The 24,694-nt window shown below is 45.8% G+C and overlaps 1 protein-coding gene across 2 annotated transcripts in view; it reads right to left on the minus strand.

Annotated features, from left to right (window-relative positions):
* MAPKAP1 (MAPK associated protein 1) overlaps positions 1-24,694 on the minus strand; it is a 327,283-nt gene that overhangs the window by 15,944 nt on the left and 286,645 nt on the right. For both annotated transcript variants that reach the window (XM_068124857.2, XM_068124856.2), the window contains exons 9-10: positions 23,002-23,139; positions 1,024-1,121 (exon numbers count right to left, since the gene is read on the minus strand). In XM_068124857.2, coding sequence (XP_067980958.1) covers positions 1,024-1,121; positions 23,002-23,139 — 236 coding nt within the window. The remainder of the gene's footprint in view (positions 1-1,023; positions 1,122-23,001; positions 23,140-24,694) is intronic.

Consider the following 24,694-nt stretch of genomic DNA (forward strand, 5'->3'; position numbering starts at 1 on the left):
GACATAAAGGACAGACAAACGCTGTTCCATACAGCATTGTCCTACGGACTACACCGTAAAAAGCATCCCATGAAATATTACTATAAACAAACTACAGTTGGAAGCTGTTCGGAACTCAGTGACGAAACGGAAAAGATCCCTCGGCACAATAACAACAACAAACCTTCACAACCTGGTCCAAGAATCGTGAACCACACCATCTTCCCCCACCCTCACCAAAACGGAGGTGGATACTTCCAGCCCTGGGAGGACTCTCTTCCACATTCTGAAACCCACATTTGGAGATAACAACAACACACACACAAATACACACAAACATATGCACACATACATATACACACACATGCACAAACACACACATGCACACACACAAACATACACACACACAAACACACTTGCATACACACACACACACACACACACACACAGACATACACACACAAATATATACACACAAACAAACACACACACACACAAACATACACACACGCATGCATGCACACACACACACACACACACACACACACACACACAAACATACACACATGCACACACACAAACGCACATGCACACACACACAAACGCACATGCACACACAAACACACATACACAAACACACATGCACACACAAACATACACATGCACACACACAAACATACACATGCACACACACAAACACACATGCACACACACACACATAAACACACACATGCACACACACACATGCACACACACACACACAGACATACACATTCACACATACACACACACAAACATAAACACACACACACACATAAACACACACACACACACATAAACACACACAGACATACATACACAAACACACACATACACACACACACACCCAAACACACACATACACACACACATAAACACAAACAGACACACAGACACACATACACACACACATAAACACACAGACATACACAAACACACACACACATACACACACACACATAAACACACACAGACATACATACACACAGACATACACACACTCACCTTGCTGACAATCTCATTGACAATGGCAGAATCTGCTTCAAAGTACTGATGTTTGAAGTCGTGATTGTTGAGGTAGGCCAGCTTAAACACTGCATGATCTGCGATACACGCACACACAACGATGCAGACTGTTACATGCTCCTCCCCAAACCCCGGTCACAGTGTACCTCCGAGCCCCGAGAGGAGTCACGGCAGAAAGATGTGTTATTCTGTATGTCAAAGATCAATGGTGAAACCACACCAATTGTTACCAACAAACAAGTATAGTATTAAGATCACACAAGAATAACAGTGCAACAACAATAGTAATCAATTGTACAACCGATATATATTTCCTATGATGGTACCATCAGGTTCGTACAATATAACTCACTGTGCTCCAAGTGAGCGAAAAGAAGAACATTCCCAATGTCTATTTCGGCATCAAGCCAAAGTCGATCCGCTCCAGTAATCGTCAGAACGATGTCTAATCGAGACCAGAATCTCGTTCGGATGACAGTCACAGTCCCGCTGCCAAAGCTGCGCAAAGGTGCCCTCAAGGCGACTGGGAAATCACACCCTCAGGTGTGGACGTTCCACAACTACCATTCGGCGAACCGCAGATTTCCCACTCAAAAGCCACGTTACACACACACACCAGATTAACGTCTGAAGGTGGTGACAATGGTTAAAGCGAAGCAAAAAACCTTGAGCGATGCGCAAATCCTGCGCGAGGTAAAAATGGCAGACGGCCCGTTCTTGTGGCGTAACGGCACTCCGATGATTCTCTCCGGAATCAACCGCAAAACCTGTCACGCAGGTTTATCTGTCACAGCGATGACAACTCTGTCGCAGGAATCCCTTTCCCGGGAAACCCGAAGTTCACTCGTGACCCTCATTCGCCAATCGTTCGCTCCAGACCTCGAAGCAGCTCGGCTTCTTGTCCGACTCACTCGCTCCGCCTTCTCTTCCTCCTCTTCCTCTTCGTTGTCGTCCGGTTCCAGTTTCATTTAAAACATTAACTTTTTTACCTTTTGAAAATAGTAAACTCTATTTCCCTTAAACGACAACAATAATAGTACATGGAATGAAAAATGTTTGCAGTGGATGAAAACCACAACAACGGAAGTGACGAAACCGTAACACTTCCCCCCATCAAGAAAGAAAGTTTGAACATAGTGAAAACTTTCTTTGCAGGCAAAAACTCTTTTAACAAACAAAAGTACAACTCACACCCAAATGATCAATTCACGTGAACAACCATAATTAATATTCCCCGAAATAAAGCAACAAAACTTCCAAACCACCTACAGGAATTTCCAAAGTTAGTTCACTCTGGATAAAGCATCGGCCACGACATTGTCCCTGCCCTTTACATGCTCAATTTCCAAGTTGAACTCCTGCAAAGTCAAACTCCATCTCATCAACCTCTGATTTTGATTTTTCATTTTTTTGAATGAAGGTGAAGGGGTTGTGATCAAAAATCCAAAGCAAAGCAAATCTATAGCACTTTTTGAAGGAGGCCGAGCTGAGAGCCAGGTTTCATGGTGGTTGGGTGGTGCGGCCTGGAAGTATTCACTGCATGGACGCATTTAGGAACGTGGAGTTCACGGGTTAATCCGTGTAGGAATCTTGGCTCAGCTGCTCCTGAGCACTCAGTGCTTCCAACTCTTCTCTTGATCATAAAAATCGTAATCACGGTTGTAGAATCGGGTGCTGTAGTCACGTGAGTAGCGGTCCCCATCTCGGCTACCACCGTAATAGTCATCCCGTCGAGAGTTGCCAAAACTACTACTCCCACCTCGGGAGCCATAGCCACCCCTGAAACTACCTCCACGTTTTCCTCCTCTGTAGCCCCCTCGACGCCCATGGCCTGCCTTCTCTACTGTTATGGTCCAACCATCCAAATCCTTGCCATTCAAATCCTTTTCTGCATCTTTGGCGTCCTTTGTGTTTTCAAACGTGACAAAGCCAAACCCTCTCGACTTTTGTGTCTCCCTGTCTTTTATCAGCAGCACTTCCAAGAGTGGTCCATATTTGCCAAAGATAGAGTCCAGAACATCTTCACTTGTGTCAAAGTTCAGTCCACCTACAAAGAGCTTGCCAACATTGCCTCCATCCATGACTTGTGTGTGCTGACACTTAGTTTCAGGGTACTCGACAAGAAGTGCCTGTGCAAAGCGTGACGTCAGTACCTTCTCCTTCTCTTCAGAGCGCTTCCTACCCATAGCACGAGTAGAGTCACAGCACAGGATGGACAGATACCCGGAATCTCCTGCTCTAACTGTGCGGTGTTATTTTCCATACTAGGCTTTTCAACAAACATCGGATTACCAGAAACTTGACCACCGGCCAAATCATTCCCGATAACAAAAGAGATTCCCTCCACAGGAAGAGTGGCTTGTAAACCTACGGTGACCGGTCCTGACACCAAATCAGACTTCAAATGGATGACATGAAGTGGAGTTTTAACATAGCCACCAACCCCCTGTAAAAGAACACTAACACCAGTTGCCGTCTTCTCTGACAATGGCAAAATGCCTTCAAGCATCAAAGATTGATGTGCTCCTGTGTCACTCAATACCCTAACAGGTCTCTGGTTCGTTAAGTCTCCATCCAGTGACACAAACCCCTCTGAAATAAAAGGTTTGTAACCCTCTTGAACAAGGTAGTTCTGTGATGCCGTAACTTTGGCATGGGAACCTTCACAAGGCACTGTCCTCCCAGGACGATTTCTCGCATTGGCCAATGCATTCGGTGTTGTACTAGTCTGACTCCACTCCTGATTTTTCCTTTTCAGGGCATAACATTGGGACATCAAATGCCCAGGTTTCTTGCAAAAAGCGCAAGTAGGCCCGGAGGAAAAACTCGTGGTCTGCCTGCTGCTGTCGGCCCCCCCGGAAGATAAGTCTGTCTTGGAACTGTAGTCTTCTGATCCCTAAAAGTCGCGGTATCAGATTTGTCCCCATAGTCATCTCTTGGCCGCCTCCATGAATATTTGTTCTCCGCCCCTGATTTACCATAACTCCCCTGGCTAACTCTAGGCGGGAAGTTAGGTTTGTGGAACCCCATCCTGTGTGTCAAGGCATAGTCATCTGCCACGGTTGCTGCCTCATACAACTCTGGTACTTTCTTTTCCTCCAGATGTACTTTAATGTCCGCATGGACACACTGTTTGAAGTCCTCCACCAAGATCAATTGTCGCAACAGGTTGAAGTCTTTCCCAATCCCCTTCGAGTCACACCACTGATCAAACATGGTTTCCTTCATTCTGGCAACCTCCACATGGGTCTCACTCTCCCTCTTCCTGGCATTCCTGAATTTTTGCCGGTAAGCTTCAGGGACCAATTCATAGGCTTTGAGAATGGTTTTCTTCACTGTCTCATTATCTGCACATTGGTCAATCGGTAAAGCCGAATAGATATCTTGAGCTTTACCCACCAAAACACTTTGCACTAACATAGTCCAGGACCCAACAGGCCATTTTAGAATTTGAGCCACTTTCTCAAAGTGTAAAAAAAACTTGGCTACCTCCTTTTCATTGAAGGGTGGAACCAGCCTCACATGCCTACCAACATCCCAAGTGTTCTGACTAGTTGTCGAACTAGACGGCATGGATACTACTTCTCTCCGTTCTCCCAGTAATTCCAGCTCCTTGAGTTTAAGTTCCTTCTGATACTCCATGTCACGTTCCTTTAACTCCCTTTCGGCTCTCCTTTCCTCTGCTCTTCTTTCTTCTTCAGCTCTCCTTTCCTCTGCTCTTCTCTCCTCGAGTTCTCGTTCTTGTTCTGCTCTCCTTTCCTCGAGTTCCTTTTCAGCTCTCCTTTCCTCTGCTCTTCTTTCTTCTTCAGCTCTCCTTTCCTCTGCTCTTCTCTCCTCGAGTTCTCGTTCCTGTTCTGCTCTTTCCTTTTCTGCTTTTTTTTCCTCTGCTTTTAACCTTTCCTGGCTCCGCAGTTGCATCTCCATTTTCCGGAGCTCCACATTTTCTTTTTCCTCCGGGTAACCAATCCAAGGCTACCTCTTTCCATGTTCCTTGTCCCACCAGAGACTGCATCTCTGCTTTCTTCATATTAACTCGGACCTCCATGTTAAAATATTTGGCCAATATCAAGAGTTCCGATCTTTTTAACGCTTGGAACTGTGCCTCATTAGGGGACGCCGCAAACTTTTCTGCGTCAAACACCATGGTGACTATCAGTTAGCACCTGTTAACCTTCACACAAAAAATGTCAAATTTTTTTTGAAAAATTTGGGAATGTTAGAAAAATTCCAAATTTGGGAATTTTGGGAATGTTAGGGAATTCTATCCCGGACGAATGTCAGGGAATTTAATCCCAGACGAGATTTGGGAATTTTGTCAGCACAGACGAGCCCCCAATTTCTGTTACGTGCTCCTCCCCAAACCGCGGTCATGGTGTACCTCCGAGCTCCGAGAGGAGTCACGGCAGAAAGATGTGTTATTCTGTATGTCAAAGATCAATGGTGAAACCACACCAATTGTTACCAACAAACAAGTATTGTATTAATATCACACAAGAATAACAGTGCAACAATAGTAATCAATTGTACAACCGATATATATTTCCTATGATGGTACCATCAGGTTCGTACAATATAACTCACTGTGCTCCAAGTGAGCGAAAAGAAGAACGTTCCCAATGTCTCTATTCCGGCATCAAGCCAAAGTCGATCTGCTCCAGTAATCGTCAGAACGATGTCTAATCGAGACCAGAATCCCGTTCGGATGACAGTCGCAGTCCCGCTGCCAAAGCTGCGCAAAGGTGCCCTCAAGGCGACTGGGAAATCACACCCTCGGGTGTGGACATTCCACGGCTCCCACTCGGCGAACCGCAGATTTCCCACTCAAAAGCCACGTTACACACACACACCAGATTAACGTCTGAAGGCGGTGACCATGGTTAAAGCGAGGCGAAAAACCTAGAGCGATGCGCAAATCCTGCGCGAGGTAAAAATGGCCGATGGCCCGTTCTCGTGGCGTAACGGCACTCCGATCATTCTCTCCGGAATCAACCGCAAAACCTGTCACGCAGGTTTATCTGTCACAGCGATGACAACTCTGTCGCAGGAATCCCTTTCCCGGGAAACCCAAAGTTCACTCGTGACCCTCGTTCGCCAATCGTTCGCTCCAGACCTCGAAGCAGCTCGGCTTCTTGTCCGACTCACTCGCTCCGCCTTCTCTTCCTCCTCTTCCTCTTCGTCGTCGTCCGGTTCCGGTTTCATTTAAAACATTAACTTTTTTACCTTTTGAAAATAGTAATCTCTATTTCCCTTAAACGACAACAATAATAGTACATGGAATCAAAAATGTTTACAGTGGATGAAAACCACAACAACGGAAGTGACGAATCCGTAACACAGACCAATAAATCGTTGTTGCTAATACACCACACTTGCGTGTTTTGCCTGTAATCGGTTGTAATTCCTCAAACACACAGGGGTCAGGAAATGTGAATCGTACAGCTGAAATGACACTATCAGCCATGACACATGGTGTGCTCCAACGTGGGAGTCAAAGCGAGTACAAACCAACAACACGTCGATGTGATCCGATAGGACAAAACCGATACCGTGGTGAATGAGAACCAAACGTGATGAACTTGGACAATCAACAGGGACTGGAAACAGAGAAACTTCAGGGGTTAATTAAACCAGAGTTAGACATGAATCAGAGGAAATGTTTGAGAAAGTGAAGACGGACATACACAAACAGGGGGAGGAAGAGAGACAAACACAAACAGGGGGAGTGAGAGGGACAAACACAAACAGGGGGAGGAAGAGGGACAAACACAAACAGGGTGAGGGAGAGGAACATACACAAACAGGAGGAGGGAGAGGGTCATACACAAACAGGGGGAGGAAGAGAGATAAACACAAACAGGGGGAGGGAGAGGGTCATACACAAACAGGGGAAGGGAGAGGGTCATGCACAAACAGGGGGAGGAGGAGAGACAAACACAAACAGGGGGAGGGAGAGGGTCATACACAAACAGGGGAAGGGAGAGGGACAAACACAAACAGGGGGAGGAAGAGGGACAAACACAAACAGGGGGAGGGAGAGGGTCATACACAAACAGGGGAAGGGAGAGGGACAAACACAAACAGGGGGAGGGAGAGGGACAAACACAAACAGGGGGAGTGAGAGGAACAAACACAAACAGGGGAAGGAAGAGGGACAAACACAAACAGGGGAAGGAAGAGGGATAAACACAAGCAGGGGGAGGAAGAGGGACAAACACAAACAGGGGAAGGAAGAGGGACAAACACAAACAGGGGGAGGAAGAGGGACAAACACAAACAGGGGGAGGAAGAGGGACAAACACAAACAGGGGGAGGAAGAGGGACAAACACAAACAGGGGGAGGAAGAGGGACAAACACAAACAGGGGGAGGAAGAGGGACAAACACAAACAGGGGAAGGAAGAGGGCCAAACACAAAGAGGGGGGAGGAAGAGGGACAAACACAAACAGGGGAAGGGAGAGAGACAAAAACACAAACAGGGGGAGGGAGGGACACAAACACAGGTTGGTGTTGTCAGTTCTGTGAGTGCAGTGTGCATGTGTGAAGCAGAGTGTGCTGGCAGGTGGGGTGTGAGGGAGAGGGACAGCTATGAATGAGTTTGGTAGATGAGCTCAGACAGACGGGGACGGACAGACGCCATGCTGTGACAGCCGTGGATAGAATGTCCGAATACAGAGCTGCGTGTGTCAATCTCAGGGAGAGCGGATCCGAGACGCGGTGTCTGACAACTCCATTTGCCCATTTCATTATTTGGCCCCCAGGGTCCTTGGGGGCTCCAGGGGGGGGGGGGGGGGGTAAGGCCTCCATTTTTGATGTGCTCATAGCCGTGTATAGTTTGGCTTAATAACTTGAAAGGATTATTTGATGAACACTAATGGTGGGAATGGGATAGCGAAGCAGGACTGAGATAGTTCAAGATCACCATCTGGCATTCCGACGGGTTTACCTGTGAGAGACTGCTTTACTTGGCAGGTGACCGTGTTAAGGCCGCCCAGACTCGGTTACCATGTTAGGGTCACCCAGACTTAATGACCATGTTAGGGTCACCCAGACTCAATGACCATGTTAGGATCACCCAGACTCAATGACCATGTTAGGGTCACCCAGACTCAATGACCATGTTAGGGTCACCCAGACTCAATGACCATGTTAGGGTCACCCAGACTCAATGACCATGTTAGGGTCACCCAGACTCGGTTACCATGTTAGGGTCACCCAGAATCAATGACCATGTTAGGGTCACCCAGACTCGGTTACCATGTTAGGGTCACCCAGACTCAATGACCATGTTAGGGTCACCCAGACTCGGTTACCATGTTAGGGTCACCCAGACTTAATGACCATGTTAGGGTCACCCAGACTCAATGACCATGTTAGGGTCATCCAGACTCAATGACCATGTTAGGGTCACCCAGACTCAATGACCATGTTAGGGTCACCCAGACTCAATGACCATGTTAGGGTCATCCAGACTCAATGACCATGTTAAGGTCACCCAGACTCAATGACCATGATAGGGTCACCCAGACTCAATGACCATGTTAGGGTCATCCAGACTCAATGACCATGTTAGGGTCACCCAGACTCAATGACCATGTTAGGGTCACCCAGACTCAATGACCATGTTAGGGTCACCCAGACTCAATGACCATGTTAGGGTCACCCAGACTCGGTTACCATGTTAGGGTCACCCAGACTCAATGACCATGATAGGGTCACCCAGACTCGGTTACCATGTTAGGGCCACCCAGACTCGGTTACCATGTTAGGGTCACCCAGACTCGGTGACCGTGTTGGGGTCACCCAGACTCGGTGACCATTTACGGAGCCTGTAAGCACAGGTAGATCCTTTCGCCCTCTCTGAGATGTGCTTGACTGGGCAGCGAGAGCCGAAACATCAAGATGTCATCACGGACAGCAGCCGAGTCGGTCCAGGAAAACACTCCGCCATTCGCTTCTTTCTTCGTCACAATTTGTGTCCGCAAGTCGACCGGCACCACGCGGACATGATTAATAGCTTGGAAACGGTTGTAAATATAATAAGGAAACATGTTGCGACCATTATTTAAATGTCAGCTGCGGCGCTGCCTTCTTCGGAGGAACCACCTGGCTGTCGCTGCGTGGGCGATTAATTAAGGGGAGAACCGGGGATCAAATCCCACGCAGTGTTCGCCCAAAGAAGGACGGGCTGACTATGGGCTGCCAGGCAGGACGAAGCCCTGCAACACTAGGTGCAACCACCTTATGGAGGGCTGCCAGGCAGGACGAAGCCCTGCAACACTAGGTGCAACCACCTTATGGAGGGCTGCCAGGCAGGACGAAGCCCTGCAACACTGGGTGCAACCACCTTATGGCGGGCTGCCAGGCAGGACGAAGCCCTGCAACACTGGGTGCAACCACCTTATGGCGGGCTGCCAGGCAGGACGAAGCCCTGCAACACTGGGTGCAACCACCTTATGGAGGGCTGCCAGGCAGGACGAAGCCCTGCAACACTGGGTGCAACCACCTTATGGAGGGCTGCCAGGCAGGACGAAGCCCTGCAACACTGGGTGCAACCACCTTATGGCGGGCTGCCAGGCAGGACGAAGCCCTGCAACACTAGGTGCAACCACCTTATGGAGGGCTGCCAGGCAGGACGAAGTCCTGCAACACTGGGTGCAACCACCTTAGGGCGGGCTGCCAAACAGGACGAAGCTCTGCAACACTGGGTGCAACCACCTTATGGCGGGCTGCCAAGCAGGATGAAGCCCCTACAACACTAGGTGCAACCACCTTATGGCGGGCTGCCAAGCAGGACGAAGCCCCTACAACACTAGATGCAACCACCTTATGGCGGGCTGCCAAACAGGACGAAGCCCTGCAACACTGGGTGCAACCACCTTATGGCGGGCTGCCAAGCAGGACGAAGCCCTGCAACACTAGGTGCAACCACCTCATGGAGGGCTGCCAAACAGGACGAAGCCCCTACAACACTAGGTGCAACCACCTCATGGAGGGCTGCCAAACAGGACGAAGCCCTGCAACACTGGGTGCAACCACCTTATGGCGGGCTGCCAAGCAGGACGAAGCCCTGCAACACGAGGTGCAACCACCTTATGGCGGGCTGCCAAACAGGACGAAGCCCTGCAACACTGGGTGCAACCACCTTATGGCGGGCTGCCAAGCAGGACGAAGCCCTGCAACACTGGGTGCAACCACCTTATGGCGGGCTGCCAAACAGGACGAAGCCCTGCAACACTGGGTGCAACCACCTTATGGCGGGCTGCCAAGCAGGACGAAGCCCTGCAACACTGGGTGCAACCACCTTATGGCGGGCTGCCAGGCAGGACGAAGCCCTGCAACACTGGGTGCAACCACCTTATGGTGGGCTGCCAGGCAGGACGAAGCCCTGCAACACTGGGTGCAACCACCTTATGGCGGGCTGCCAGGCAGGACGAAGCCCTGCAACACTGGGTGCAACCACCTTATGGCGCGCTGCCAGGCAGGACGAAGCCCTGCAACACTGGGTGCAACCACCTTATGGCGGGCTGCCAGGCAGGACGAAGCCCTGCAACACTAGGTGCAACCACATTATGGCGGGCTGCCAAGCAGGACGAAGCCCCGACAACACTGGGTGCAACCACCTTATGGCGGGCTGCCAAACAGGACGAAGCCCTGCAACACTAGGTGCAACCACCTTATGGCGGGCTGCCAAGCAGGATGAAGCCCCTACAACACTAGGTGCAACCACCTTATGGCGGGCTGCCAAGCAGGACGAAGCCCCTACAACACGAGGTGCAACCACCTCATGGAGGGCTGCCAAGCAGGACGAAGCCCCTACAACACTAGGTGCAACCACCTTATGGCGGGCTGCCAAACAGGACGAAGCCCTGCAACACTAGGTGCAACCACCTTATGGAGGGCTGCCAAGCAGGATGAAGCCCTGCAACACGAGGTGCAACCACCTTATGGCGGGCTGCCAAGCAGGATGAAGCCCCTACAACACTAGGTGCAACCACCTCATGGAGGGCTGCCAAGCAGGACGAAGCCCCGACAACACTGGGTGCAACCACCTTATGGCGGGCTGCCAAGCAGGACGAAGCCCCTACAACACTAGGTGCAACCACCTTATGGCGGGCTGCCAAACAGGACGAAGCCCTGCAACACTAGGTGCAACCACCTTATGGCGGGCTGCCAAGCAGGATGAAGCCCCTACAACACTAGGTGCAACCACCTTATGGCGGGCTGCCAAGCAGGATGAAGCCCCTACAACACTAGGTGCAACCACCTTATGGAGGGCTGCCAAACAGGACGAAGCCCTGCAACACTAGGTGCAACCACCTTATGGAGGGCTGCCAAGCAGGATGAAGCCCTGCAACACTAGGTGCAACCACCTTATGGCGGGCTGCCAAGCAGGACGAAGCCCCTACAACACTAGGTGCAACCACCTTATGGCGGGCTGCCAAACAGGACGAAGCCCCTACAACACTAGGTGCAACCACCTTATGGCGGGCTGCCAAGCAGGACGAAGCCCCTACAACACTAGGTGCAACCACCTTATGGCGGGCTGCCAAACAGGACGAAGCCCTGCAACACTAGGTGCAACCACCTTATGGAGGGCTGCCAAGCAGGACGAAGCCCCTACAACACTAGGTGCAACCACCTTATGGCGGGCTGCCAAGCAGGACGAAGCCCCTACAACACCGGGTGCAACCACGTTATGGCGGGCTGCCAAGCAGGACGAAGCCCCTGCAACACTGGGTGCAACCACCTTATGGCTGCACCATACTCATACATGCACTAAATGAGACCATGGACATCGAGATCTTCGGGCACATGTCAAACATCTCAAAGTATAAAACTCAGAGCACCATATAATATCAACAAAATGGTTCAAAATGACAATCTGGGTTTCTTCACAACATAATAAGCCTTTGATGCCCACCTCAGTGGAATAGTCACTCACTAAATTAAAATAATTGGTTAAATTGATTCATTAATTCATACATAAAACATTCATTCATTCAACCCAAAATAATTAGTTTATTAAAATCTCAACCACTCGGCGCTTCATTTTGAGAGGAATCGGCTCATGGTGATGATAAAGAAACATGTGGAACTCAAGGGTCCAGCATCACTTAGGGCAATCTTGATTGAACTACAATGCAGTACTACTTACTACTACTATCACTAGTACCATTACTATTACTGACTGCTACTACTACCACCACTACCACTACTATTACTACTACTAATATAACTGCTACTACTACCACCACTACCACTACTATTACTGCTACTACTACTACCGCTACTAATATAACTGCTACTTCTACTTATATTACTACTACTAACACTACTACTACTATTACTGCTACTACTACCGCTACTATTATAACTGCTACTCCTACTTCTATTATTACTAACACTACTACTACTATTACTGCTACTACTACCGCTACTATTATAACTGCTACTCCTACTTCTATTATTACTAACACTACTACTACTATTACTGCTACTACTACCGCTACTATTATAACTGCTACTCCTACTTCTATTATTACTAACACTACTACTACTATTACTGCTACTACTACCGCTACTATTATAACTGCTACTACTACTTATATTACTACTACTAACACTACTACCACTACTATTACTGCTGCTATTACGACCGCTACTATTATAACTGCTACTACTACTTATATTACTACTACTAACACTACCACCACTACTATTACTGCTACTATTACTACCGCTACTATTACAACTGCTAATACTACTTATATTACTACTACTAACACTACTATCACTACTATTACTGCTACTACTACCACTACTATTATAACTGCTACTACTACTTATATTACTACTACTAACACTACTACTACTATTACTGCTATTACTACCGCTACTATTACAACTGCTACTACTACTTATATTATTACTACTAACACTACTACCACTACTGTTACTGCTACTATTACAACTGCTACTACTACTTATATTACTACTACTAACACTACTACTACTATTACTGCTACTACTACCGCTACTATTATAACTGCTACTACTACCACCACAACCACTACTATTACTGCTACTACTACTACCGCTACTAATATAACTGCTACTTCTACTTATATTACGACTACTAACACTACTACTACTACTGCTACTACTACCGCTACTATTATAACTGCTACTACTACCACCACTACCACGACTATTACTGCTACTACTACCGCTACTATTATAACTGCTACTACTACTTATATTACTACTACTAACACTACTACTACTATTACTGCTACTACTACCGCTACTATTATAACTGCTACTACTACCACCACTTCCACTACTATTACTGCTACTACTACCGCTACTATTATAACTGCTACTACTACCACCACTACTATTACTGCTACTACTACTTCTATTATTACTACTAACACTACTACTACTATTACTGCTACTACTACCGCTACTATTATAACTGCTACTACTACCACCACTACCACTACTGCTACTACTACTACCGCTACTAATATAACTGCTACTTGTACTTATATTACTACTACTAACACTACTACTACTACTACTGCTACTACTACCGCTACTATTATAACTGCTACTACTACCACCACTACCACTACTATTACTGCTACTATTACCGCTACTATTATAACTGCTACTACTACCACCACTACCACTACTATTACTGCTACTACTACTTCTATTATTACTACTAACACTACTACTACTATTACTGCTACTACTACCGCTACTATTATAACTGCTACTACTACCACGACTACCACTACTATTACTGCTACTACTACTACCGCTACTATTATAACTGCTACTACTACCACCACTACCACTACTATTACTGCTACTACTACCGCTACTATTATAACTGCTACTACTACCACCACTACCACTACTATTACTGCTACTACTACTTCTATTATTACTACTAACACTACTACTACTATTACTGCTACTATTATAACTGCTACTACTACCACGACTACCACTACTATTACTGCTACTACTACTACCGCTACTAATATAACTGCTACTTCTACTTATATTACTACTACTAACACTACTACTACTACTACTGCTACTACTACCGCTACTATTATAACTGCTACTACTACCATCACTACCACTATTACTGCTACTACTACCGCTACTATTATAACTGCTACTACTACCACCACTACCACTACTATTACTGCTACTACTACTTCTATTATTACTACTAACACTACTACTACTATTACTGCTACTACTACCGCTACTATTATAACTGCTACTACTACCACGACTACCACTACTATTACTGCTACTACTACTACCGCTACTAATATAACTGCTACTTATACTTATATTACTACTACTAACACTACTACTACTATTACTGCTACTACTACCGCTACTATTATAACTGCTACTACTACCACCACAACCACTACTATTACTGCTACTACTACTACCGCTACTAATATAACTGCTACTTATACTTATATTACTACTACTAACACTACTACTACTACTACTGCTACTACTACCGCTACTATTATAACTGCTACTACTACCATCACTACCACTATTACTGCTACTACTACCGCTACTATTATAACTGCTACTACTACCACGACTACCACTACTATTACTTCTACTACTACTACTGCTCCCACAACTTCTATTACTATTACTACTACTACTACCACTACTGGCACCACTACTCTTACTACTACTACTCATTGGACTAAGAAGCCAAATAGTTGTGGATGTAAATGCAGCTGAAAGTAGTAGTAGCAAGGATTGGAACCTACTTTTTTGAAAGCAGTCTCAGGAGAATGACCATGTGGTGATTGTATTTGTAAATGAAAACCTCCAGGGAGTGGTACATCTGCGTACCTCGCCTGGACCAGTGCACACGTGGTGTCAATGTACCTGTGATACATGTGGACCCAGTTCACACTGTGGTTGGCTTGTAATGCTACCAGTGTAACTTCAGATGGGCATCTAAATGTTACCTTTGCAAAGACTGCCATCAATATCTATGCAAATCGGGAAAGGTAGATGAAGTATAACGACACTCGGTAGGGAGCATACCTCCTCCAGGCAGAACAGTTTACGTTTTGTATCCCAATGATAGGCCGGATCTGGAATCAGCCCTAAACCAAAATCGAATCAATTCGTCCATGTCACATTCCCAACATGCCCACCAAGTTTCATCCGAATCCGTCCATAACTTTTTAAGATATCGTGCTCACAGACAAAAAACGAACAGACAGGGGTGAAAACATAACCTCCGTCCACCTTGAAGGTAACCATCTATTGTCCCTTTGCCCTCTATCTCAATTGTTTCTCTGTACCAATTTTAAACCAATGTGCTGTTCTTGCCACAACCACCCTCCCAGCAAGACCATGAAATTGGACCTTGCCACAAGACTTCTTCATTCAAAGTCCACGTCTATCATCTAATATTCTAATGTCTACATTCACAATTCACTACAAGATGTTATTTCATTTTGTGCCTTTAATGCAACATTTGGCCAATACTTAAAGCGAGCTAACCCTCCCAGGAAAGGTACTCCCTCGCATGACAATAAGACAATTGTTTTTCAGACTTTTCTCAAATTAAACTTTATAATAGCATTCTGTGTTTCTGGTGTTTAATTTCCAATGGCATCGCGATTGTGCAATTCGTTATGGATTAAATGGGTCATCACTTATTACCTCCGCCACCGAAGGTCGATGGAGGTTATGTTGTCACCCCCGTCTGTCTGTCTGTCTGCCTGTTTGTTTGTCACCGGCCTACAGGTCACAATTCTAAACCGATCGTCACAAAACTTCACCAAGTTGTATAGGTCGTCCCAATTGAGAAGCCTATTGTTTGGGGGTCAAAAGGTCAAAAGGTCAACATAGGCCAAAGGTCACCAACTTTGCCAAATTTCTAAAATCCTCAATTTTCATCCGATTGACTTGAAATTTGAAGAGGACTTGCATATCCGGTCACTGAATTCAACCACCAAGTATATTTGAGGTCAACATAGGACAAAAGGTCAACACAGGCCAAATTTCTAAAATCCTCAATTTTCATCCAATTGACTTGAAATTTGAAGAGGACTTGCATATCCGGTCACTGAATTCAACCACCAAGTATATTTGAGGTCAACATAGGACAAAAGGACAACATAGGCCAAATTTCTAAAATCCTCAATTTTCATCCAATTGACTTGAAATTTGAAGATGACTTGCATATCTGGTCACTGAATTCAACCACAAATTATATTTTAGGTGAACATAGGCCAAAAGGTCAACATAGGCCAAATTTATAAAATCCTCAATTTTCATCCGATTGACTTGAAATTTGAAGATGATTTGCATATCGGGTCACTGAATTCAACCACCAACTATTTTTGAGGTCAACATAGGCCAAAAGGTCAACATAGGACAAGTTTTTAAAATCCTCAATTTTCATCCGATTGACTTGAAAATTGAACAGCATTTGCACATTGAGTCACTAAATAGGGAAACTAACTATTTTTGAGGTCAAAAGGCCAAAGGTCAACTCAAGGTCAACCTTACAAAATCATCATTTTTCATCTGAAAAATCGTCACTTTTCTTCCTGTTGACCCGAGCTTTCATCAAGATTGTCAATTTTAATCTTGATGAAATGGACAATTTGCTGTATCAATGGAATTTTTTTTTCTTGGGGGTGGGTGGGGGATACTTTTGCAAGTATCGTGCTCCGCAAGACGTCTTCTTGTTTGTTTGTTTGTTTGTGGACAAAATATCTGAATAAGTTGTGGATGGATTTGAAAGAAATTTGACAGAGATGTAGCGTATGTGACAAGGACGAAATGATTAGATTTTGGTGAAGATCCGGATTCGGATCTGGCTACGAGAATTTTTAAAGTGCTTCTTCACCATTGGGGGATAGGGCCAAAAACGATAAATAGCAGGATATCTCAAAAAGTTATGTTTGGATTTGGACGAAACGTGGTGGACAGGTTGTGTGTGTGACAAGGAAGAATCGATTCGATTTTGGTGAAGATCTGAATATGGATTCCGATATGAGAATTATTTAATTTTGGACGAAATTTTGATTCTTCACCATTGAGTGACATGGCCAACCAGGTGGAGGTATGCTCTCTACTGAGTGCCGTTGTAGTTTCCAACATTTTTTCATTTTCAAAGTTTACCCTCACTATTGACTAGACCCTTGGGTTGTCGCACAGCACTGTAGCTGTTATACGAGTAATAAGGTCATCCAACATTTTTTGCTCGCTTGCTATTCAAAGGACAACAAAATATTCTAATACACAACCATGCTGCCCTACTCAATACCTTCTGGTATAGATTAGATCAGCTGATGACACAATTAGGTCTGAAGAAGTCCCTGAGCATGTGGACAGCTGCTTATCTGGAAAAGCACATTTTGCTCATCATTTCGTTGAAGCCACACAAGTGCAAAAGGACAAGGCTTTGAATCACATTGTGATGTCCATGGGTGGGCCCCGCTCACAGCCTTTGTCCCTCGAGACAGACCGGTGCCCCCAATAGGCTCCTCCGAGTCGGGATGGAACGGTGAGTGGAACGCGCAATCAATCATCGCGCGTGGATGCGCGGCCCGGGCGAGAGGAGCGGGGCGACGGAGCGAGGAACGCACACGAGACCGAGTAATTAAAGCTCACGGGGTCTCCAGAGGGTGGCGAGCGGCGCGGCGGGACACGATGGCTCAGAACTTGGAAAGGCAAATGCCCTAATCACGTCCACTATTTCTTTGGGTGACGAAAAGCTTGTGCTTTTCGACTAGCGAGCCTTGCACGCCTTCACTTATTGGCAATAAATAATGAAATCCGCAACCCACACTTTCCCAATATAATTTGGTCAAGAAGAAGAAGCCAACAATGTTTATTCGTGACATTAACCCTAAATAAAGTTTCATCAACAAATTAATCGCCAGACCTGTGTAGTGCTTACAACGATGCTGGCAATGGCCTTCTCCCAAAGTTCACCCTCACCATTGACTAGACCCTTGGGTTGTCACACAGCACTGTGGCTGTTATAATAAAGTAATGGAAGATCAAGGTCAAAAGTAACCCTGATTTCCCATTCACAAAGGTGGCACGATGTGCTGTGTACGTATCGATGTGAGACCACAATACTTGTAACGTCACTAAATAGTCGCGACTCTTCTTTCAACCCCTGCTCGTTCGCTGCCAGCATCTCACAGAAAGCATGGCGGGGGCAGAGGGTGCGGGCAGGTCACAGCATGGCTGTGTTACAAAGGGAGCGTACATGACGAAATTCGATGTGAAACACAAAAAAGTGCACTGCAGAGAAATATATATTATAAAAACTCACTTTGGGAAAGAAAGAAAGAAAAATGTCATCCATCTATTAACTCAAATTTGAATTCCCCGAAAGCACTAAGAATTCCACCGATGTTGAAGGGAGGGAAAAGCTTCAGATCCCCTGGTGTTTCCACCGAGTGAAACTGGGACGTACTGGAGAGATAATGAAAGGGAATGGAATTCAGGAAGAACGTAAAAGGCATTAAAGAAAAGCAGAGAGAAAGAGAGAGAGAGAGAAAACGAATTTCCAACCGAGGACTTTCCCCTTATACAGCATTTGTTGGTGAAGTTGGACACAGCAACTTGCTTGAAAGAACCACCCTGCGCAATACCGAAGCAACCACACCGTTTGGATGGCCTATGCTACCCCACTCCACGTAAAACCTGGATCTCTCACTTTCAAACTACTGTGTCGTCGGCCGACTGAAGAATGCATGCTGTGGACACAACTTTGAAGGTGATGACGATGTGAAGGACGTCATGTGATATTTCAACGTTGGAAAACGTGCATTGATCATGATAGGGACTATGTGGAAATAGTTAACGAGGTATTCAACAAAGAGATCTGAATTTACATTCGAATTTACATTAAAGAGAAATTGAGAAGCATTATTTTTGTACTGACACATCAATCTTTCGGTGCGGGGCCTGATGGTGAGGTACCAACACAATGGCCTCCAATTGGAGATACAGTGAGATTTTTTTTTTAAATGTCCATGATCTAAGTGCACACAGGACAGCCGGCTTTACGTTTTCATTCAAAGGACGACATGCTCCGCACTAGACCCTTAGATTAGATCAGCTGATGACACAATTAGGTCTGAAGAAGTCCCTGAGCATGTGGACAGCTGCTTATCTAGAAAAGCACATTTTGCTCATCATTTCGTTGAAGCCACACAAGTGTAAAAGGACAAGGCTTTGAATCACATTGTGATGTCCATGGGTGGGTCCCGCTCACAGCTTTTGTCCCTCGAGACAGACCGGTGCCCCCAATAGGCTCCAATAGGTTGTGAGGTTCAGATTTGATGAAAACCATGGCCAGAAAACCCCAAAGCACTACCAAATTAGGTATCATGCCATCTCTCATCCGACTGTACGAAACCAGCCTTCCATGGTCAAGTCCCATCAAAGTGATAACTGAACAATGGCAAATTGGGGTTAGCTTGGAGATCGGAGGGATTGGGTGCATGGAGGCCGATTAAGTCATACTATTTTGCATATTAATCATTTTTTAATTGAGAGGTCAAGGCTCATGGAAAGTCAAAAGGGACCGACAACAATCGGCCTGAGTAGATATGTGAGCAGAGATTGCAGGGAGTGCAGAGGAAAACAGAAAAACTGATGCTTGAATATCATTCTGGAAAAGAACTGGATTTTGTTATACTAATTATGTTTGTACATTAACCTGGTTTCGGGGAAACTTAAGCTTCTCAAAAGTGTTTGAATGTTTGTGCCGAAAGGTTGGAAAGGGTATTGACAGTTCGCAAGCTGTCAAAGAATGGCAAAAGGTGAAGACAAGAGAATACCCCATGGGGCAAACGCAAACGCCAAAGCATCATGGCCATTTCCCACTCGGGAGTGCGTAGCGCGAAAATTGTAGGAAGAGCAGCACTTTCTCGCAACTTGTGGCCAATTACTGGGACGGCAGCGGTTAGCACAACATTCCCTTTGAGTCGGAGTTTTGTCGGGTTCCCACCCACGGCTCTCCCCCACAGTGGCAGATCAAGCAGGCGCCCTGTGAATTAGCACGGCAGGGCGACCGCTTGGGCAACGGGTGCCGAGAGCGCCGGCTGATGAAAAGGAGCCGGCCCCAATTACTCGGCACCAAGAAGCACGGAGCTCACAATTACCGCCGCCAGCGCCTTTTTATCTGCAGGCATCCGGGCCAAAGCGATGCTGCGCCGGGCTTTTCAAACTCTTGCGCAGTGTCCCGGCAGCATCCTTTGCAAACGTGGATTGCGATGCGGTTTGACGGGTGGCAACCTCCAGAAAGAGACGAAGGTCGTGCCTGCAGTTCAGTTGCTCATTGCTGCCAAGGACACAGATTTGAGACGGAGTGGAGGAGGGGTAGGGTGGACGGAAAAGCAGAGCAGCCATTCAAGTTGCACAGAGAGAAGACCTTCTTCCTGGTTATTGATGGAACAGTAGAGGAGGAAGAAGAGAAGGCATAGAAATAGAGATAGAAAGATTCGTGAAGCGTATGCTTAGAGTTACTTGGCTAAGCTGGTTACTCAATAGGCAATGGAGCATGTACAGGTTATTCAAGTAATTAAGAGCCATGGGACTTTGGATGATTAGTGGAAAACCTTGCTTAACCTTTAAATAAACAAGTAAACAGACTTTTTAACATTCAACATAGCTACCTACAGATACATACAAATTATATACGGTGCTGTCCTCGATTTTAAGTCGAAGAGAAATCCGAAGAGAAAACGTGTCTGAACTGAAGAGTTCACTCGTGCTGGTGAGTAAGCCAGTTGCAGACAAAACCCCCTGGACTGGTTAGTCACCTCGCAGCAAAGTGAAAGTATTTGCAAGCGGTTAAGACAACCACCGAATAAACTCGATATCCAACCGTGCTTTACAAGTTTAAGAGATCGTGCAGTGAACTTGTTTGATAAAATTAAGTTGGCAGGTTTTTAGTTGATACAGAGGTCGAGGCTGGTGTGGGAGAGCTAGAGAGAAGGTTTGAGGATTATAAAACACCGAATAAAGGTTTTAAAAAACCCCCAATAAAGGACGAAAGGGAACATGGGCAGAGGAAACAAACAGACAAAGAAAGATCAGTGACTGGATAAGGCTGCAGACGCAGAAGGGAGGCAAGTCAGACAGGCCTATGTCCTGAATAACTCAAGCATAGAGCACAATAGGTCAGATGAGGGAGGTGATTCCACAGATGAGGGGAAAAGAACAAAAGAGCAGAGGTGAGCATGAAGCTGGGAGTTGTAGGGTGTAACGAGGAATAGGTTACTGGATGAAAGAGAGCAACATAGTGGGTTTGGGAGGGGCAAAGGATAGAGAGGGCAGTCGGGTCGAAACCCAAAAGAAAGGAGAGTGAGCAGCATGAGGCTACAAACCTGTGTGTGCGCTGAGAGTGGGAAGGTCTATGGTTCAGTGTCTTGCCACACATGATGTGCAAAACATATGTCTTTGTTCCTGGTGCAAGGGAAGTTGTAATAGTTCTAGGAAGGATAAATAGTCCAAGAACTGCCAACATTTTCTTGTTTTTTTTTCAATACAGAGACCCTTTACTTCAGTATGCACCTGCTCAATATTTGGCCTTCGGAGTGTCTAATCCAGTAGAAAATACATTTTCAGACATTTCCTTCTGGGCTGGCAGGATACAAACTCAGGTTTTTGTAACGCGCACTTATGGTTAATAACAATTTTCTCTAAAGTTTAAAACTGTACCTTTAACAGCGGTAAATGTTGTTTGTTTAAAGCAGGTAAAATGTTTAACAGCAACCAATGACTTTGCTGCATTTTTGGGGGGAATCCATCAAAATCGACTTTCAATTCTCAACAATTAATGTTCTATGTTTGTAAACTTTTTTTGAAAATGTAAACTTTTTTCTTTTATTTTTTGAGCACTGGCCCCTTGATGGTCCGGGCCCTCGGTCGGTGCCTGCATACCTGGCTGCTCAATCAGCAAGTTTTAGACAGATAGACAGAGACACAGACAAGCATGAACCAATTGCTCAACCCCGCTTGTCTCTTCGCGTACGTGGAAAAATAACAACAACTCAAGGCTACAGATGCAGGAACACATGGTGAGCATGTGTACAGTTCACCATTTCACGTGATTAAAAAAAAAGAAACAGCACATGTGCCATATTCCACCAAACCATGGCCTTGTAAATAAACTATCTATGACTTTGGGGGTACCTCCCAAGCTGATTTTACAGAGAGAGAGACAGAGACAGAGAGACAGAGAGACAGAGAGACAGAGAGAGAGAGAGAGAGAGAGAGAGAGAGAGAGAGAGAAAGAGAAAGAGAAAGAGAAAACACATTTAACATTGAAGTGGCTCTATATAGACTCCGCATGTCAACTATTGCATACGCTACTTCTCGACCGCCCCAAAAATGGCATTCATCTACTCCCACTTCCTCTTTGTCCATATAAGGAGGAGAAGAGGAAAAGAGGATCGGGAGATTCTGGATGTGTGTTTGGTTTTTCTTTTTCACGTATAGAGCAATCCCAAAATCAACGTACGCCACAATAGAACACCAGCACATGACAACCAACTTCTCGATTCCTAGTCAAACCAGCGGTGTTTGAGTGTTCTACATTCAATTAGATGCAGTCTCTATCCTTACAACAGGGGGATATTTGGCCCAATTAAAAAAATGGGACAATCTTGACAGGATTAGTTGAATCTCATCAGTTTCCAGCAGCACGCTTCCATGCCATTTTGTTGGGGGATTACACCGAAAATCCATTTGCCATGTAACGGAGCCATGTGCCCCATTTAGCATCTCTGCTTGCCAGCTACTAAAGCAATTCAAATACAAGTATAAAAAAAGTGCTCCCAAGCAAATGACCCCATTATGGAGGCCTCCCTCACAAATTTGAATGTTGGGTTTTGTTCTTACCAGGCGATTTCTCCTCAACCACCTCGCACGCACACAGCAGCTCGGCATCTATAGATAAAGGCTTCTGCTTCATCCAAAACTTCCCCCCTCCCTTGATAGGAAGCACAGGCTCAATCTCCACCTTGTCACCACAGATCCCTGCGTGCACACACAATTGGAAAACCTCAGCAAGTCAAACTTTAAGTCATATCCAGCACTTAGTTCGATCATCGATGATCTTCTCTATTATTACAATTGACAACGCAAGACGACACTTATACAAGTCAGATTTTAGCAAATAAATACAAATTATAAACAGGTAGACATCCTTTCCTCCAGAAATGGTATTGTCGCAAGAGGAATTATGGCATATGGACCAGATAACCGGGTCACCAGGTAGCAATGAGACTTGAAGAGGCAAACCTTCTAAAACCACGCTGCACATCAAGTGAACCTGTGATTTCAGGTGGAGCATACGAGATGCGACATGAGGTCTGAGCCGCTCGAGCGAGCCCATGTGACGGGTTTCGTACCGCTTGACTGGAGCCAATCACAGTGCCCCAAATGTGGAATTAGCATAAGCAGAAGGAAAGAAAGATCCACATGGTGCGCACGCACACACACACACACACACACACACACACACACACACACACACACACACACACACACACACACACACACATACACACACACACACACACACACACACACCTGACAGCAATCCCACATTACTCCAGAGAAAACAGTGTAGGGTGGAGAAGGTAGGTAGAAAGAGTAGTTTTAGGCCTTTACAACAGAGCACGATCCTTGCCCTGGTAAAACCAACTTTCATGCAATTAAATGACGATAAGTCAAATATTAATTAGAAAAGTACATTTAAATATAAAGAGCAAATGCAGTGTTGGCATGATGCAAGAAAGTTACAACGAAATGAACGCCCAACTATCAGGCAGGAAATGACTAAATTGTAAAGTGTTCCCATCTGGCCCGTTAGTGTTTTCATCTGAACCGCTAGTTCACGATGCAGGTTCACCAGGTTCAAATCGCATGCACATCATATGTGTTTATCCATTGCCTGCTAATGTCCTTGTAATTAATGTAAAAGTGCACTGATGTCTACTAATGTTTTTGTCCTGCACATGTTTTATGTACAAACTCCTGCAAGAGCCTTAGATCAATGTAAAATAATAAATCTTACAGTTTGAACGTTTTAAAACCCACATGCATTTGCAAAACAGCAAGAAGAACAAAGTGCTTAAGATTTCTACAATCAAGGGCAAATAGATGAAAAGCACAGCAATGCAGGTTATAACCCCAATATAATCTCAAAATTGGGGGGGGGGGGGGGGGGGGGGGGGAGAACACAAAGCACCGCAATAGCAAAATATAATTTAACAAAAGGCGAAGGGTAGTAGGTGAGCATGAGAAACTTGGTGTAGAGAAAGGTACAAGTGAGCTGCAAAGACCTATCAGAGCAAAAAGTGAGCAGCGTTCATTTTGAACCAGGGATGGAGCAATTCGTCAGGGCATGGCCTTTTTTCTAATGCGGCGATCCATCGAGGCACGTCTGATATTCATAGCCTTGCTCGAGTTCAGGGAACCGACGGGAATGAGCTTCATGTTTGATGTCTGCCAAGATGGGCTTGCACAACAACTACGATTAGTCTATCAACATGTGTGAAATATCACAGATCGGCTGGGAAAGTGGGAT

Source organism: Myxine glutinosa, chromosome 8 (genome assembly GCF_964187855.1).
Source record: "Myxine glutinosa chromosome 8, kmMyxGlut1.1, whole genome shotgun sequence".
In the NCBI taxonomy this organism is placed as follows: domain Eukaryota; kingdom Metazoa; phylum Chordata; class Myxini; order Myxiniformes; family Myxinidae; genus Myxine; species Myxine glutinosa.